The sequence below is a fragment of the Cyprinus carpio genome, chromosome A6, assembly GCF_018340385.1.
Source record: "Cyprinus carpio isolate SPL01 chromosome A6, ASM1834038v1, whole genome shotgun sequence".
NCBI classification, from domain to species: Eukaryota; Metazoa; Chordata; class Actinopteri; order Cypriniformes; family Cyprinidae; genus Cyprinus; species Cyprinus carpio.
Genome location: NC_056577.1, coordinates 26,137,883 through 26,157,417, shown reverse-complemented (window position 1 = coordinate 26,157,417; position 19,535 = coordinate 26,137,883). Strand labels below are relative to the sequence as shown.

General features: G+C 41.0%; 1 protein-coding gene across 1 annotated transcript in view; it reads left to right on the top strand.

Annotated features, from left to right (window-relative positions):
- LOC109097866 (forkhead box protein P1-B-like) overlaps positions 1–19,535 on the top strand; it is a 189,980-nt gene that overhangs the window by 88,274 nt on the left and 82,171 nt on the right. The window contains exon 6 of the mRNA XM_042758744.1: positions 3,224–3,390. Coding sequence (XP_042614678.1) covers positions 3,235–3,390 — 156 coding nt within the window. The 5' untranslated portion in view covers positions 3,224–3,234. The remainder of the gene's footprint in view (positions 1–3,223; positions 3,391–19,535) is intronic.

Below are 19,535 nucleotides of genomic sequence, written 5' to 3'. Positions count from 1 at the left end.
GCAGGCACACGTGCATTACTTTGCATTTGCTGCAGCTTCATGTCTTTATTGTGGGTCACTAGTTTTGCATAAATTAAAATAGCCCCCCGGCGCATTCTCACGATTACTTTAAGAAATGCCACGCATGCGCAAATTTATGCCCTTCCTTTATAATTATTAAAATTTAGTACGGAATGATAGTGCATGCATAATAGCCATTATCACCCTCTTTTATGGAACGCAATGAAAAAAAGGAGAGAGAACAAATGAGAATGTAAAACCTAAAAGAGACAGAAAGAGAGAGAAGCTACCTAAACGAGCCACAGCTTGTTTGTGGGAGTACCAGGTACTTGGTCCATTTGTCTGTAGCTGAAAGGGTGATTTTGAGCAAGGAGTAGTTTAGTTACACAAATATATTATGTACATAATTAATTCATAATTTTTTTACATTTAAATTTCTGTTTTAAATAAAAAAAAAGTATTTTAAGATAAAAATAAAATTGATGAAAAGGGTTAAAAAGAACAGTTTTTTTTTTTTTTTTAATTGTGAATTGCAGGAATTTTTACAATTTATTTCCATTTATTATATGCAAAAACTGCATTATGGGTAGGTAACTGCTACTGAATTTAGAATTATTTGTTAAAAGAAAAAAAAGTACAGAAGTTGTTAATGTTTTTGTTTTAGTAAAGTTGTTGATGTGTTGCAGATTCAAAGTGAAATACAGTATTTCTGATTAATCACTTGTACGTATATGCATATGTCTGTATGAAAAAAAAAAAGTAAATGAAATATAAAAACTTTAAATAAATAATTCTATATAACTGTAATGTTTTTACGTGTGTACACCCACACAATAATTTTATATGATTATAAAATAATAAATCATTTTCATTTGTGATTGTCAAATACATACTGTTATTATATATATTAGGGGTGGAACGGTTCAACTTTTTCACGGTTCAGTTTGTATCACAGTTTTATAGTCACGGTTTCGGTATGGTTCGGTATGTGATATATTTATGGAAAAACTATACTTTCAAATAAAAATAAAGAAAAAAAAGAATATTCTATCTAACTACAAGCAACAGCACAAATAAATACAAAAGAGTAAATATACAAATAAAATAAACAGTGATTTTTCAGGGTTTTTTGGGTAGCATTACGGGTAGCATTAGTTTTTAGGTACAGAAATTGAATAAAGTAATCAAATGTTATACAGCATTGCATATTTGACTGTATAAATTAAAGATTAATCTTTATTAAAGTAACAAAAGCTATTCAATCAAGAGCAGTGAGTGATTTATTTGTTGTTGCGGTTCGATTAATATTAAGACTGTCACTTTAAGGAATGCACTGATCCAGTGCACTGATACAGTACGTTCAGCCGGCTATGTCTGATACAGGATACTTACCAAGACGGGGATTTTGACAATTTTTGTGTGAATTTGTCCATTCAAACACAATACTCCAGAGAGAGCTTAATATTTGCTCGTTCTGAGAGGCAGGCAATACTTTAGAGAGAGCTTCATATTTGCACGTGTTCTGAGATGCGGGTTTGCACGCTTCGGATGAGCGCATGCACAAATCTTTTCACTGCTCGCGCAAGCTCGCGTCCTTTGGCTCTTAAATGTTTAAACTGGCAAAGCTTAAATGAGTTTAGTTTTAACACAGATATCAACCCACCCGGGTAATGACAGAATAAATGACTGCTCATATTCCAGCACACGACATTCACATTGAACAAGAGTGAATGGTTTGTCCATGGGTTTTTTTTTCTTACTCATCGCTGTTGTTGTAATGTACTGGGAAGCCAGAATGCGCATCCATCAACAGAAACATACATTAGCCAAACCCTGTTTTTCTTTAACGTGTTATTTATAAGAAACCATAGCCTATTACAGATGCATTGTCAGATTTAAGTTGAACCACGGTCCTAGCGCATGCCGAACCGTGTGTGGAGAACCGTATGGTTCGGTTTTTTTTCCGCAAACCGTCCCACCCCTAATATATATATATATATATACTGTATATATATTGTTTAGTAGTTGATGTGTTTCAATTCATCCCAGTCTTCTTGTTTATAGTACATCAGCTTTATCAAAAACACACAATAGAAGAGCCACAGCCCATCAGTGGTCCAGATGGGTCAATGCCCAATGTGTTCGTCTCCGTCTGTAGCCGCCTCTCCCCTCCAAACCTAGCTGAACAATTATCACGCACCTAGAGGGGGCAGCATTATAAATCTGAATTCTTTTCAATTTTCACCTGCCTATGTGATTAGCACCCACTGCTTTAAGGGCATTCATTCTGCCTCATATCAATAATTAATAAGGCAAGTTAATTTACTTCTGCCCGACTTGGTCAGCTTCATTAAGATGGTCTACAGTGGAGCTACAAGGCACTCCTCACCAGCGAGGGCCGCTGTGAATGCAAAAGATATAAATCAAAGTGTCTATCTTGGGATGACATGGATGGATCAGTGTGTTGAAGGAGAAAACTAGACTTTTGAGAGTAATGCAGGACTGGGCTGTTAGATGGTAAGCGTTTGGAAGAACAAAAAGGCTTTTTGTGTGTCTGAATAGGCATCATTAAAGTGTAATGTATTATTGGAAATACTTTGGAAGTACATCGGAATATTTTCAGGTTTGTTTATTTGTGTGCGAGCCCAGGACCGTGGCGTTAACTCAACACCCAGGATGCAAGTTTTGCCGAGAAGTTTTGAATTGGAAGATTTGTAATCTGACCCACTCCCCTGCCCTGTTTCCCATTAAAAAGCCATCAGGCTGTGGTTCTTCTGGGAGCAATGCAAGTAAATATATCCATTTCACTAGAACAAGTTTTGTTTGTGAGCGAGTGTGTTTTCTTGGGCCTCTTTGCTGAGACGTGACCGAGGTTGGGTTCCCATCGCATTTGCTCTTTGCTGTTTCTTCATTCTTTTAGGCCCAGCAGAAAGACAGACAAACGGAAAACGATGAACAGCTTCTTTTAAGCTCACACCTTTTCAGCCTGTGACGTGATGAAAGATACAAGAAACAAAAGTTTTAAAGTTTTGTCATTTTTAATTCATTACTATTATTATTAAACTAGAGTCATCCTTGCAAACAAAGCAGCACAGACAATGAAAGATGGGAAGAGTGAAATTAAGTAGTACAAAAAGAAATTGATGTTTTCTTGAAATTGTTTAACAATTGTATTGTTGTTGTTTTTTTTTTTTTCAATTCCTGTTTTGTGTCTCTGCTGCAGGTTTTTAAGTCATGATGCAGGAGTCAGGGACAGAGGCGACAAACGGAACGGCCAATCAGAACGGCGCTCCACCTAGTGTGGAGGGACACAGAGAAGTTCGATCCAAGAGCGCCACACCTTCCTCTGACATCACAGCATCTGACCTTGTGAACTTCCAGCAGCAGCAGGTCTTTCTTTCTTTTCATTCAGTCCTCCCATCGGTTATTAATAATCATTCATTAATTCATTCATTCTTTCTTTCCTTTTTTTATTTTCCTTTATTCCTTCCATCCTCTTACTTTCTCTTTTTTAGTTTTTTTTGTTTGTTCCTTCCTACTTTCATTTCTTTTTTAATTTTATTCATACCTTCCATCTTTTGATCAGTTGTTTATGTTTTTCCTCTCTTCCTTCTTTCATTTCTTTCTTTTTGTTTCTTAATTCAATTATTCCATCCTTACTTTGTTTGTTCCTTCCTACCCATGTTCCTATCTTTCTTTCTTTCATTCTTGCACCTGTCTGTTATTAACGCATGTCAACAGCATCCTTCTCTTCCCTCTTTAAGTGCTTGTAAATATTTAATCATTGCACCCCCTCCAACCAGAGTACATAAACACATTATTATGATTATTTATGTATATTGAGAGGGGTTTGAATTTTTCAATGCACTAAGTGCTCTTTCTGTGATTGTGTTTTTGGTTGCCGATGTGTTTATCCCTGCAACTCCACAGCATCTGCATTCAGGTGAAATATTTATCAGGTGTGTTGCAACGGACAAATGCATAGGTGCAATGGAATTTATGGACAGTTGTGTATGTGCTGCATTCATCCAAATGCCACAGATTTCACCTGTCGCATTGTAAACACCCCTAACACTCAGGTCGAGATTTTGGAGAGCTTCCTTTCAAAGAACTGGAGCGTGGAGTGTGGCAGCTGTTTTTATTATATACCAAGAGTGCCCAAAACATCCTCACTCACGCTGAAATAAACAGACAAGCTATTTCTGTCTGTCTAAGTGTTGCGTTTGCCCACACGACAACGTGTTGAGTGGGCCAGCATTGAAAAGATCAGCCAGTCGTGTGTTATCTGCACCCCACGGCATGATGGGAGATGTTGTCAAGGGTTGTTTTGTGGAGATGGGGAGCCTCTGAAGTAGCTGTCTGTTGGGGTAACATGGCTGTCGTCGAACTGAAAAGACATGGTTTTTAACTGCAAACAGGACAGACCTACGTGACAGCTGGTTTGAAAGCAGGGAACGACCCAAAACTGATTGGTTTTGGTCTTATTTCATACAAGGGATATTGATTTTGTATTGTGTTTAATTTGTATGAGTTTGTTGAATGTATATTTTGGATTACGTATAGGAATAAAACCCATTTGACATCTTGATTTTCCCTTCAGTCTGCTTGAGATCAATCTGTAACTAGAGTATATCACCATCAATCAATAATCTGAAGCATCTGTGATTGGCTCTGTGATTTGCCTTCCCCTGTACTCTGAATTGCTTCAGTCTGTCGTGTGCTTCTTAGACTAAGCGTGATGTTGTCAGTTCGAAAATCACAAGCATACTGAATTCATTACCACAGTCGTCACATAATACCATGGATAAGATTTCAATAACTGCAGGCCACAGTTGAGTAAACAGTTGCACCGAAACTTAATTCCTGTTGACTTTGCCTTCATTCTGTGCCAGGGGCTCAATCTGATTCACTCGGCTGAGACAACAGGGTTATGACTCTGACGAATGCAAGGAAATGGAGAGAGAAAGAAGGGAGAGGAGAAAGAGAGAGGCTGAACGTCAGAGCCGTTGACTGAATCAGGGATGTGCACTTGACACTTTAACAAAAAAAAGAGTAGTATTTAACATTACTTCATAGTTGTATTATGACTGTGGTGAGTGAAGGAACCATCTTTAGCTTTTTCATGCTTGTTTATGGGGAATAACAGTATTGGAGAGCAACTAATTTAACAGCTTTTTGAAAATAGTGTAGCTTAAAACTACCATTAAATTCTAGTTCCCTTTCAATACTACACTTGTACTGCGGTTTGCTAGACGCATATGGGAAAAAGTATTTTTTCTCCTGAACTGAAGCCTTTCTTTATTCAAGCAATGAAACTGCATGGCCATTGGTTCGTGCAGTGTATTAAAAACGAACCAACGGCTAGGCAGCGGAGCTGCACGAGCCTATGGCGACGAAGCCCACCAAGTCCTGCCAATGCCCACTAGAATGGGTGGGGCGTCTGTCTATATAAGCAGGTGCTCGCCACAGGATTCTCAGATTTCTTCTCGTTCAGCAACGACTCTTCGTCCTATGCTGATCCGAAGGCGCTTGCCGTTGACACGCCTCGCAGCTGGAATAGGACCTCCTCAGCATGGCTGACCTGTTTCTCCGCCGCTTCACGACGCAACAGTTCCGGTCCTCTTTCCCCTGCCACCATCCGCCAATTCTAAAAGAGCTATCTAAAAGAGCAAGGCATTGTTTCAAATGCCTGGCCATTACTGCGGTTCGTGCCAGTCTCCCCTGCACGCCGATGACGGCCACACGGAGTGCATTTACTTAAATCCCATGCAGAAGCTGCGCTTACGGGAACTAATTGTTCTCACTACGAGAGCCTCTTTCTTTCTCGCCTCTCTCCGCATCGGACGCAGAGGAGCTGTTGGGCTCGGTGTCTGACCCCACCCCCTCAACATCATCCACGCCCAGCACCACCAAGGATGGGATGAATGCCGAGCTTCCCCGTATCCTCTTTAAAAGCGGTTGAAGAGCTGGGTTTAGAGTGGTCTCCGCCAGAGGAACCCTCACGCAGCTGTCTGGATGAGTGGTTCCTGCCGGGGCGCCGCCAGGCCCCTCATCAGCGTGCCTCTCCATTCTTCCCAGAGGTCCATGACAAGCTCACCAGATAGTGGCGCGCCCCCTACTCTGCCCGCCTCTGTACTTCCTCTTCCTCCGCCCTCACTTCCATCGATAGTGCTGAAGAGAAAGGGTACGACAAGCCACCTACACACAACTATCCACCCACCGCGCACCTCTGCCTGCCCACGGCCATCGGCTGGAGAGCGAAGTCCAAGTCATGTAGGACCACGTCAGCTCTCGCATGCTCTTACACTTCAGCTGGACAGGCGGCTTTGGCCCTTCATTCTATGGCAGTCCTCCAGGTCTTTTAGGCCAAGATTGTCGCATCCACTGACGAGTCTGGCTAAGACCCCATTACCCTCAGGTATGTGAGGAGCACTACTGACCTGGCTCTGCGTGCCACCAAGACCACCACCCAGGCAATCGGGAGATCGATGGCAAGCCTTGTGGTGCTCAAGCACCACTTGTGGCTGACACTGACTTAGATCAATGACGCGTATTAGATTCCCCTCCTCGATGCTCCAATCTCTCCCAAGGGTCTCTTCGGTCCAGTGGTCGAAGGACTCACTGAGCGCTTCACTGAGGGACAAAAATCATCCCAGGCTATGTGACATTTCTTGCCCAAGCACTCCAGCTCTGCTGCTGCCCCTGCTCGCAAGTAAACACTGACTCAACAGCCCACAAAGTCAGCACCTACCGCCCCCGCTGTTCAACCCACTAAAGTGCAGCAGACACGGGGACACTCTCACTCGGCCAAGCGCTACCCTCTTCCGAAGCGGCAGGGACCCAGACCCAGACGTCATCCTGATCTGCGGGACAGGAAGAGGACGGGGCCAGATCTCGCTACGGCCGGACAGCACCTCAAGCAGCCTCTCTTATACCTCTTGACACCCCGTTCAGTTCTGGGTACAGAGGGAAATGTGTTTTGTGCGAACAAGGGTTCCGTTCATGCACCCAAGCATTCAGCCGCTGTTATAGCAGGAAAAATAAAACACAAACATTTTCAAAAAGAAAGCAAACTTCCTCTTCCGTTACTCTCAAGTGTTCTGCCCCCATGAGTCCAGTCACTCGAGTTAATTCAACCCCTCGCCACGCGGGCCAAGTCCTGGCAAGCCATCCCCGGGGATGTCGGGCTGGGTTATGGGGATAATAAAACAAGGATATTCACTCCAATTCTCCAGAATACCCACACACTTCACCTTCTTTATATACTCCTCAATGCAAAACAAGGACACCCAATTCAACCAATCAGAGTTGAAAGTGAAAAAAGTGAAAGTGACGTGACATTCAGCCAAGTATGGTGACCCATACTCAGAATTCGTGCTCTGCATTTAACCCATCCGAAGTGCACACACACAGAGCAGTGAACACACACACACACTGTGAACACACACCCGGAGCAGTGGGCAGCCATTTTTATGCTGCGGCGCCCGGGGAGCAGTTGGGGGTTCGATGCCTTGCTCAAGGGCACCTAAGTCATGGTATTGAAGGTGGAGAGAGAACTGTACATGCACTCCCCCCACCCACAAAACCTTCCAACCCTAGACTCGAACTCACAACCCTTCGATTGGGATTCCTACACTCAAACCAATATAACACCACTTCAAATGCTGATTATTTATTAGGGAACTTTGCCATTAGGTTGATAAACCTAATGGCAAAGGGTGCTGTAGAAACAGTTCCTCCAGCACAGAGCAAATCAGGCTTTTACTGCCGTTACTTCCTTGTCCCCAAAAAGGATGGTTGCCTCCAGCCCACCCTCGATCTCAGATGCCTAAATCATGCCCTCATGAAAAGGTTGTTCAGGATGATCACACTGAAACAGATCCTTGCGCAAATATGCCCAGGAGACTGGTTCTGTTTTCTGGACCTGAAGGATACATACTTTCTCATCCAGATAGCCCCCTGTCACAGGCAATTCTTGAGATTTGCCTTTGAGAGAGTGGCATATCAATACACGGTCCTTCCCTGTCCCTGACCCCCCGTACTTTTACAAAGTGCATGGATGCGGCTCTTTCCCCCCTGAGACAGATAGGTATCCGTATTCTCAACTACCTCGATGACTGGCTCATTCTGGCCCAGTCTGAGGCAAAATTAATATCACACAAGACCCTCCTCCTCAGCCACTTGGAGTGCCTAGGACTCAGGGTCAATTTTGCCAAGAGCACGTTGTTCCCCAGCCGGCGAATATCGTTCTTGGGAACAATTTTCGACTCTACACTTGCACTGGATCGGGGCCTGGCTATATGGAGGCTGGCAGCCTCCTTCAAGATAGGTTCCGCTCGCCCTCTGAAAGTGTTTCAGAGGATCCTGGCCCTTATGGCAGCAGCATCGCCGGTGCTACAGTTGGTTCTGCTTCGTATGCGCCCTTTTCAGCGCTGAAACCACGAGTTCCAACACATTCGTGGCGTCACAGACGCCTACACATCAGGGTGATGCGTGGCCATGGGAATGGTTTACAGGAGAACAGTTCTTACAACAGATGCCTCCAACTCAGGTTGTGCGAAGCCATGGCGACTTTCGGCCACTGGTCGAAAGCGGAAAAAGGCTTCCACATCAACTGCCTGGAAATGCTAACAGTATGTCGAGCCTGTCAGTTCTTCCTGCCAGTCCTAAAAGGACGCCATGTGCTAATCCGATCGGACAACATGTCTGTGGTGTCCTACATAAATCGCATGGGGGGCCTTTCCTCAAAGCGTCGCTTCACTCTCGCAGAGCACCTCCTGGAATGGGCTCAGCGAGTGCAAGTACCGGGTACCGATCGGGGCATGTACCAGGCAAATTGAACCAAGGAGCGGATGGGTTATCAAGGAGCAATGTCCCCTCCATCCGCAAATGGTTCAACAGATCTGGGAGATCTTTAGTAAGGCCGAGGTAGACCTCTTTGCCTCAGAAGACAACTCTCATTACCCAAATTATTTCTCAAAAATCAAGGATGCGTTGGCCCATGATTGGCCCAACCTCCTTCTTTATGCTTTTCTCCTGATCGCTCTGATCCCACAGCTAGTAAGGCGAGTAAGGGAACAGAAACACAGGGTTCTCCTGGTGGCCCCTCTTTGGATGAACCATCTGTGTCTATTAGAGCTATCTTTTAGCTGTTGATAGCGGCCCCTTGGGCTGTTCTGCTGAGACAGAATCTCCTTTCTCAAGCGAACATGACAATATGGCACCCTCGGCCCGACCTATGGGCCCTGCACCTGCGCTTCCTCCCTCTGAAGAGGATAGAGAGCTATCTTTGCTCTGCCCCATCAGAGCCCTGGGAATCTATATTGAGCACTCCGCCCCCTATAGGCAGACGGTACAGCTCTATGTCTGCTTCGGTAACTGCACCAAAGGGCTCCGGGTCACGAAGCAAAGACTTTCTAGATGGATAGTAGACTCTATCTCACTAGCGTACTCTTCCTTGGGCCTTCAGTGCCCCATTGGAGTACGGGCCCATTCGACTAGTGGTATCACCTCGTCCTGGACATGGTCCAGTGGTGTGTCCATCATGGATATTTGCTGGGCCTCGCCGTCCACATTTGCAAGGTTTTATAACCTGGAAGTCCCGGTCTTACAGGCCAGGGTCCTTTCCGCTTGAAGTGACATGCACTGTGTAAACAAATCTGACAGGGAGCCCTTGACCATATCTCGCTCAAGCTCTCTGGCATCAGTTCATCAGTAAGCTCTTGACCCCTTGGTGTTGAAGCTACAGGAGTACTTTGGAACGATTAACCAGGCCGGGTGTGACTCCGTTTTAGCCTTGCATTATTGTTAACTTCTTAGGGGCAATGATTGCTTATGGAGTTGATATCTTAGTCGTTACACTACATAGCATGGCGTGATTGTACTGAATTCCCATATGCATCTAGCAAGACGCAGTGCGAGTGTAGTATCGAAAGGGAATGTACTCGGTTACTTAACGTAATCTCGGTTCCCTAAGATACGGGAACGAGTACTGCGTTGCTAGCCGTGCTATGTAGCTGAATGACTCGCTTGTCGCTTCAGTCAAGTAACCATTCTGGCGGGCTTTGGCAGGACATGATGGGCTTCATCGCCATAGGCTTGTGCAGCTCCGCTGCCTAGCCATTGGTTCATTTTTTTATACACTGCATGAACCAATGGCCTTGCAGTTTCACTGCATGAATAAAGAAAGGCTTCAGTTCAGGAGAAAAAATACTTTTTCTCATATGCATCTAGCAAGATGCAGTACTCGTTCCCGTATCTCAGGGAGCCAAGGTTACGTTAAGTAACCTTGTACGTTTTTCTGTGTGGAGCATAGTTTCCATTTAAAGTAGAAAAGAAAAGAAAGGACTAGAAAAGAAAAAGAAAATTCTACCATAATATAATTACCCTTGTGTCGTTAAATATTTTAAGGAGGTTACACTTATTTTTGTCCATTCGATAAAAGTCTCAACCGTGACTCGAACCCGCAACCTTTTGGTTATGAGACTGAGGCCAGAGTCTACAGGTTACTTTCTACTTTCTTCTACAATTTCTACTTTCTTCTGTAGAACTGTAGAAGAAAGTCATTTCAAATTCGGTTATGAATGGCATGAGGATGAGTGAAAATTATATAATGTACATTTTTGGGTGAACTGTCCCTTCAGGTTTCCTTAAGGCAGGTCTGCACAGAGAGCCAATATTCTAGTCCAAATGTCATAGCTTATAAATTATGTTTTGGTTCTTCATCAGTTTTGATCATTACAACCAGCTCTTTGTTTTTTCCCAAGAACAAGGATTCAGTTATATGATAATTTACATCTTTTAAACAACAGACCTTTTCGCTTTGCTTTTGTTGTGCACACAGTATATAAAGCGTGACCTTTTTAAACCTCCAAAAGCCCAGTTTCTCCTATGACAAGCTGTACGGTTTTATTTTCTCTCAATTTATAAACCCCTACGACTCCTTAAATATGTGAAAAACAACAAACCTGGAGGCTGACATATCATCTATCCTGATTAGTCGACATAACTGTGAAAGACACTGCTCATTAATAAAGGCGAGGGATAAAATAATTGTAATCTGTTTGATCATCTCGACCTTGACAGGGGAATTTGTCTTCTCGAACTAGTCAGATTTGGGGGGGAAGTAGACCATAAGTTTCATTTAAACATCTCCATTAGGAAGTCAAATCCCCAGTGCTATTACCTTATACAGAAGAGATGTGTCCCCTAAATGGGAGTTCTCTAGATAGAATAGAGCCCTTAGATTCAAATAAAGCCACCTCAGATGCCCTTTATCCTTGTATTAAAAATTTAGGTCCACTCTTTAAAAGGTTTATGCATATAATTCACCAGAATTAAATGGAAAGACCACCTCTGACAGCATTTTTGAAAAAGATTTCCATTGTAGCATAAGCGGCATCTCCAGTGAGCAATTAATCTCTCTGTGGTCTGTGGTCGACAAGATCAGGGGAAAAAAACATGTCTGCGGACATCCTTATGATGTAGTTGGGATGCAATTCCATGAAAAGCAGTGGAGAAAAGTTTAGGGCAAAAATCAAAAGAAATTGTGTAGCAACTAAGGTCATTAATTTAACATGTTCATTAAGTACAGTTAGTTATATTTACATATATATATAAAAAAAAAAAATCACACATTTATTCATGGACTATGGCAATGGACTATGGCAATGGACTATTCATGGACTATGACAATGGACTGCAATTTGTTTATTTTTTAATCAATTGACAGTCCTAATAAAAACATCATTATTATATAATTTAATATATATTTTTTACATTTGTATACTGTTTGCATAAATCTGTATATTTAATTTTTAATGATTGGTTTAGATGTGTTGTTGTATGGTGTCACACAAGTGACAATATATATGTGTTATGTTTATGTACTTTTTTATTTTTTTTGCATGTAAGCCATCGCTCATTGCAGCAACGAGCGCACCCACAGGAATTTCCCCATTCACAATACAAACATCCTTCCATGGCCACACAACCAAGACAGCCATCTGATAGATTGCATCTCTCATGTGCTCCCCGAGAAATATGACACAATTGTGGCCCAAACCTGGAATTGTACTGACCTATATCTGATCTCACACAATGTACGGTACTCTCAGTACAACTTAAAGCGAGAATGCCGTCAATCGCGTACTGATTGTGTTCCATTACAGGCTGTTATTCGGGCCCCTTCAAAGAGCGCGCAGAATCTTGTCTTGCACTCGGCGAGGCAGAAAGAGAAGTTGTGGTTTTCAGCAACATCTTTTGATGAGGAAGTGAAGATGATCTTGAGAGATAAAGATTTAAAGAAAATGAAGACAGCCTGCTTTTATGCAAGAGCAAAACATTTTTTTGTGTGTGTTTTTAGCATTTTTTCTTTTTCTTTGCTGCTTCTATAACAGGAAGTAAACCTGTGTGAACCACACAGAAATAGCTGTACAACAGGGATGTTGTCATCAGTTTCTGATCCAGGCATAGTTTCCAGGATTATCAGTCTGGGAGCCCTCTGATACCGCTTTATGCATTTGTTTGGAATAGACTGTTGAATATACAGTTGCAGAAGTCATTTCTGATCTTGCATGCAGCGATGACACCCGAAATAAATGTACGAGATCTTAATAATTATCTACTGTACATCCTGTTTATGGGCTATGGAAGGATTTTATTGACAGTGAAGAGGGTGTGTAGCTCAGCATAGCTTAGCTGATCAAGGAAAAATTTGATGAGACACATTGAGTTCGACTTTGGTACCTTGACAAATCATAGCACAGTTTGAGACGTTATTGAGATGTCTTCTGAATCTTAGAGGGGATACATGTGAGATTATTCGGCTTTTTCTCTTTTCCTTGCAAAAATCTCGATTTGCTCTCCATTTATCTCATTGCTGCCTATAACTGATTGAGTTGTATTGTTTGCAGTTTTTCTTTATTTTGCACATTTTTCACTCTCACTTTTCTGTGCATTTAAGTCTCTATATGGCACGATTCCTGATGAGCTATGAGTGATTAAGTAGGTGCATATTTAATCTCTTGCATGTTTAAGCAAGCAGCGGTTGACTCAGACTTGCAGAGAGACTGCCAGGAATCCTGCTCAGCTGTTACTGCCCTTAAATTTTTAAATATTAATGCTCTGTCTCATGGCAGTCTTCTTTTTAATCACATTTGAGAGCACCCTTACTCAAAGGCATACCACCATCATCTCAAAACCACAGAAAAGAAAGTCAACTAGACAGAAATGCTACAGCATGAGTAAGTGCTGCTCTTTGATGGAAGAGTAAACTCATCTCAGTTCGTTTAGACTGAATCCTGCTTTGTTACAAATCACAAGATAATGCTAAGCAATTAGCGATGAATTTTTCTCTGTATTTTTGTTTTCCTTTGACCCCTAAGCCGATGAGGTATATGGGTGTGTGTGTGTATGTATGTACCGTAAGCGTGTGTGTGTGTGTGTGTGTGTGTGTGTGTGTGTGTGTGTGTGTATATATATATATATATATATATATATATGTGTAAAAGAAAAATCTGCAAATTTATATTTTTTGTATTTTTATGATATATTAATGTGTATAATATATATTATTTTCATATAGTATTATTTTTTATATATTAAATAAAATTAACATATTATGTTAAATATTAACATATTTATTAACATTAACAATAACATGCCAGTTCAACACCCTATGAGCCTCAGATTCTAACTAATAAATTAAAAATGGTCAAATTCTCCGAATTTTTGGTAACCCTACTCAGAGGAGAGCTGAGAGAGGGTGAAGAAAAGACACATTTGTGCTCTTTTTCACTCTTTCTTTGCTTTAAGGTATCTGCTTGTAAACTGTTAATATTGTCAGATTGCACTAGAGAAAGGCAGAGCCTCCAACTTATTGCAAATCCTGAGCAGGAGATTGGTGTTATGACACCACATATTGCCCCAAATTGCTTTATTGGTAAAATGCTAGTGCTTCCTTCAATTTTGATAATTTTATGGAATCCCTCGTTGAACGGTTTAATTATGTTATCACCCAACTGGCAACATCTGTCTTTATCCTGGAACAGGTGACAGTTTTATTACGGGATGAATCTCTCGGCTGGATCTGCCGATTGATGGCCGATCTGATTCATAATCATACAGATGGAGATTGAAATTGTACATTAATGTGCTAGTACGTAGAAGAGAGGAGGAATAATTATTTGCAAGGAGAGAAAAAAAACAGAAACACGGTGTGCATGAATCTCCAAAGCCTGCTACAATTGAAGCTTATTGCTTTTCAGGATCGTAACTAATTGTTGCAGGCAATATATCCCTCTGGCAGTGCCCTTCTCACCCCCCGATACCCCAGAGCAGGCTGTCTGGAATCTGCAGGTAGTGTTTGCATCGTCGCAATGGCATCTCTGATCTCCTTCTCAGCAATGACACATGATTCACCCATGATAAAATGCACCTCCAAGTAGTTTGCATCCTGTTTATATGGTTTGATTGACTGCGAGGTGATGAGAGGGGCTTCTCTCCACTGGCGTGTGGCAGCCGGTTTGACGGTTTCGCTGTGGAGAGCCTTTACGTTAGAGTGCATGCTGGAAACTGCTTTACTAATGGATATCAGGTGAAATGGTCAGCAATGGAGACAAGTAGTGGAGTGAGAGAATGTGTGTATGCATTTCAAGAGGCTGCCAGAGTGAGCCCAAATGTGTGTGTCCATATGCGTGAGTGGGTGGGTTTTTGCATCTCTCCATGTGTATAAAAAAGGAGCATCCTATTCTTCCACTTCCCATATACAATACCTTTGCTTTAAAATGGGGGTCAATTCGTATGCATTCATACATACATGTTTGCTATGCTGGTACCATTAGTGAGTATAAAACACATCTTATTGTCTGCAGACACCATGATCTTCTATGACACCATTTTTTTTTTTTCCTCAAAGAGGAGAACAACACAACACTCTGAGCAGGTGTTCTCAGCAGCTGTCGGACTGTGGCTGCACTGGGAAATGCATCCGTGTTGTTTTAGTATAAGATGGCTTATTTGGAGTCCCAAAAGCAGCGAGGGAGGATTTCTTCTTAACCCACCTCTAGAGTTTTCTCATGAAAGAATAACCTTTGTCTCTCTGTAATCCTTCACGCTTTTCAAACAATCAAACATCGCTGTGGCGTGCATGCCTTAAAGGAAATGCATGACGACATCATTTCATGCTTTTGAAACATATTAATGCACATATTCCCATTTTCACACGATCTCAACATTGTCATTGGATTGGAATGTTTACACACAGGGCCTAAAATTAACACTCGCCCAGCAGCAAATGCGAGTAAAAATCAGCGTTGGCGATTTTATACAGTGGGTATAGAAAAGAATCACCCCCCTTTAAAATAATCACATTTTGTTGCTTTGTAGCCTGAAATGAAGATGGACACAGAAAAAAAGCAGAATTGCTGAGTTGGAAAAGGGATCACCCCCTCCTAAAAAAAATGATTTGTAAACTCAATCAGGTTTAGCTAATCACCTTCTCAATGGCACACAGAGCCATTTGACTTTCAACTGTGATCAGCTGTGGTCATTTTGATTAGCTCAGCATGAAAAGAGATTTCCTGGAGCATTTCAGTCCTTGGTAGTGCAACTGAAGCAAACAATCAACTATAGGTGGCATGGTACTGTCAACAGATCTCTGGGATAAAGTTGTGGACAGGCACAAGTCAGAAGAGGGATACAAAAAAATTCAAAGGCTTTATCAATGCCTACAAACACAGTGAAGTCTATAAGTAAGAAGTGGAACATATTTGGTACAACACAGACCCTCCCCGGATCAGGACAATTCTCCAAACTGGATGAAAGAGGCTACCAAGAGTGCGACAGCAACTCTGAAGCAATTGCAGGAATTTACCTTCCCCATCAAATTTAACTGAACTTGAGCAGTTCTGCTAAGAAGAGTGAGCAAATATGGCAAAGTCTAGATGTGCAAAGTTAGTATAGTCAAATCCCAACAGACTTAAGGCTGTAATTAAAGCAAAAGGTGGCTCAACAAAATACTGACACAAGGGGGTGATCCTTTTATCAACACACTGATTCTGTTTTGTTTTGTTTTTTTATGACATGTTGGTGTTATATCTTTTACTTGGATGTTATAAGTAACTAAGTACAGCTGGATAACACAAAAACAGTGTCTGTCTTCATTTCAGGCTGTATGAAATCCTGTTGTCCGGTAGTTGTTTTTATTCATTCTCACAATGCCTTGAGAATATGAAATGGTTTTACACAATTAGCAAATTATAAAGACTGCGTTAAAATTATATAACTATGTAATCTGATGCACTGCCTGATTTAAAGTGGGGCTGCTAAATGCTGCTGCACATGAACTCAATCTCTGCAAGTACTGTGAGTTTGAGTTGCTTTTTTACATGCATTTGAAAATGTAACATTCTCCGAACATCTTTAAAACCTTGTAATAACAATGGTTGATAAATCTGTTGTCAACAAAAGAGAAGCATTTCATTAAGTTTCTATGTGGTTTTCCACCAAAATTAAAATAATATTATTATTATATAAACTAAAATTATGATGAAATACATCTTGAGTTTTATAGTGATATGTAGTGATTGATAGATAAAATATGTGCGTAAATAAATATATATTGCAATTAGATGCGTTTCCCCAATTTGTTCTGCCTGTTGTTTTATGAAATAATGCGCATACAGTTTGATGGCCAGTAAATTTTCATAAGTCACCAGCCATTGTCAGGTGTGGCAAAATGTTAGTTTTGTTTACATACAAGGAAACAAAAAGACTGTTTAGTAGAGGGCATTTCTTTTAGTTTCGGCTAATATGACCCAATTTATTAGCGATAAAGTTAAAGATGCCACAATATCATGGGGATACGTTCAAGCATGGGGCTTGCGCAATATTAATGAGTGTTTCTTTTTAAAAAACTTCACAGAATTAATATGTATCAAGAAAAACATTTATATATTCATATTTCATACGACCAAAAACTTCTGGGTAATTAATATTCATAGGCTGTGCTTGTTAACAGCCCCAATGCAAATGCAGTGGAGATCCAATTAACATAGAATGGTCCCTGAGGAATCGGGACAATAAGGGTTAAACGAGCTATTGAAATTGAAACTAGGCCTTTCGGCCCGTTTTTAAAACACTTATTTGTTTCAATAAAACCATAATCCGTGTAGCTGCGCGTTTCTCAGATTAAGGAATCTCAGACGGGCTCTGGAGGCTTGGAACGAAGGTATGGTTGTGTGTGCGGGACATGCCTACATTTGTGTGTATGCCCACCCGTCACTAATGCAGAAGTGCTGTATCTGAGGTAGCTTTTATTTCTTATTCATAATCTGCTGGCGCTAGGCAGATAATAGATGTCAGTGTTCATTCAGAGAGCGGCGTGTCAGCCAGACCGTGGTTGACGGAGCAAAGTGCTAGGGTTCTGTGTGTCTCTAGCTAGCTGTCGGCTCTTCTCGTATCATTCCTAGGGATGCAAATGAGAAACATACCTGCTGAGACGCTACAAGAGTCTTCAACACTTAACAATGCCAATAAACATGATTGTTATGTGATTTGATGATAATGTGCTGCAGCTGTTTGTTTTGTTTGTATCTGACATGCACATATTGCCTCACAGAATCAAATCTTCATCAGTAGATTATTACTGTAGAGAGGGTATAAAACGTGGGAGGGACATTATAAAGATGTTTATGGCACACATAAAGACATTAGAATGCCTTCTTAGTAATTATAAGCATCACAGGATAGATTTTTTCCACTTGTGTAGTAATTGCTTTGGGGAGGTAAAGAAATTACCTTTGACATGCAGAAGCCAAATCAAAAATGTACTGTAGTAAGTAATATAATACATCTGCAAGATGAATATTTTTGTCCGTATTCCCTCTATAGAAAGACTGTACATTTCAAATGTTTAAACCTGGTAATTTACAGTAAAAAAAAAAAAAAACAAAGAAAAACAAAAAGGGTAAAGCTAAATTTATTAGAAACTAATAGACATGGGCTCAAAGCCACAGACCTCAAATTTTGATTTCATGGTGTTTTTAAGTATCAAATATCACATGACCCTATGTAAAAAGATTACAGGAAATAAAAAAGCTACAATCTCAGTCCAGAATGAACAAGTCTGACCCATCTTCCTCCAGCAAACCCAGTTATGTTCATCACAGTCCTCTCGTGCCATCACTCCTGCCAGTAATAACCACTTCCTAGGTGTGCAGCAGTGATGTGGCCTCTATTCCAAAGAGAAATGGTGCTGGCCTCTGACTGCTTGTGTATCATTTGGAGAATGATATTCCCTGTCAGTGCCGTGATGTCTTCCCATAAATATCAATGATGGCACCTTGCGTTCTAGGAATGACACCCTCCATAAATAGTTCCCCTTTGCACACTGTACACATAAATCCTTCATCTTACCCCCATTTCTTTTTTTCTTCCGTATGAAAGGAAGGAGGGAAGGAAAAGGTGATGTATTATTTACATGGACAATAAAGAAACAAATGTTTTGCGGCATGGAAGTATGCAGAGAGCAATTCCCTTCACAGTGGTGGGGCATGCGACCGTGAGATGCTCTGAGTGTCAGTGAGCTGTTGTTATTTGCTTGTTTACAACCTCTGACATGATGTAATGGGATGGGCCGTGAAAGCACTAGCTAGCAAATGGCACAGAAAATAAGACAAGGCCTTTATGTCTGCACACACTCACTGTCTGTTTCTCTCTTACTCTCGTTCTCTTGGATTTTTTTCTTCTTACCCACTGTACTCTCAAATATGGTGTGCTTTTGATACAGAGATGTGAACTCTGAAAATAAGTCACTGTTTTTTACGTTAGTATCTCCCCGAGGTAAGCAGAGAGGGAAAGAGGAATATATCATGTCCAGCTGTGAAATGCAAAAGAGAAATCTAGCAGAAAGAAATATTTATGACCATTTTCTACTTGATTTGATGTGGACGTTGTGAGCCGGGATAGACAGAGACGCCGGACAAAGGGCTGTGCATGGCTTCTGAACAGATGTGTAGAGAGAACACAAGAGCAAGTGTGTAATTGTTTGAATGGAAACAAGGTTTGAGTGACTGTATTGTAAATAGGAATTGGAAATTGAGGCATCCTTCAGTAGTCAGACTATTTTCAGACTGTAAACCACTACACCATTACTGTGTCAAGATTTTGATAGACAGTTTATAACTTGTTGTTAGATTTATCTGTTTGGCTTTTAGTGGGTGAAAGGATTGTCCAAAATGTACTGTAATAATCATATTAAGTAAATACATTAAAAATGAACAATTAAAAAAATCTGAAATGTATTAAATTCTAAGTATTTAATTATTACATTTTAAAAAATGTGTGTGTGTGTGTGTGTGTGTATATATATATATATATAAAGTAATTACTTTTTTTAATTATATTTTAATTTTACCTATTTTTTTAAACCCCTAGTGAGCAGAACCACTCTTTTGTCTTGTGACTATTGTCTATGTTTGGTATCTTTTATTTTTTTTTTCTAGGTCTTGCTTGCATACTTTGCACAGAAAGCA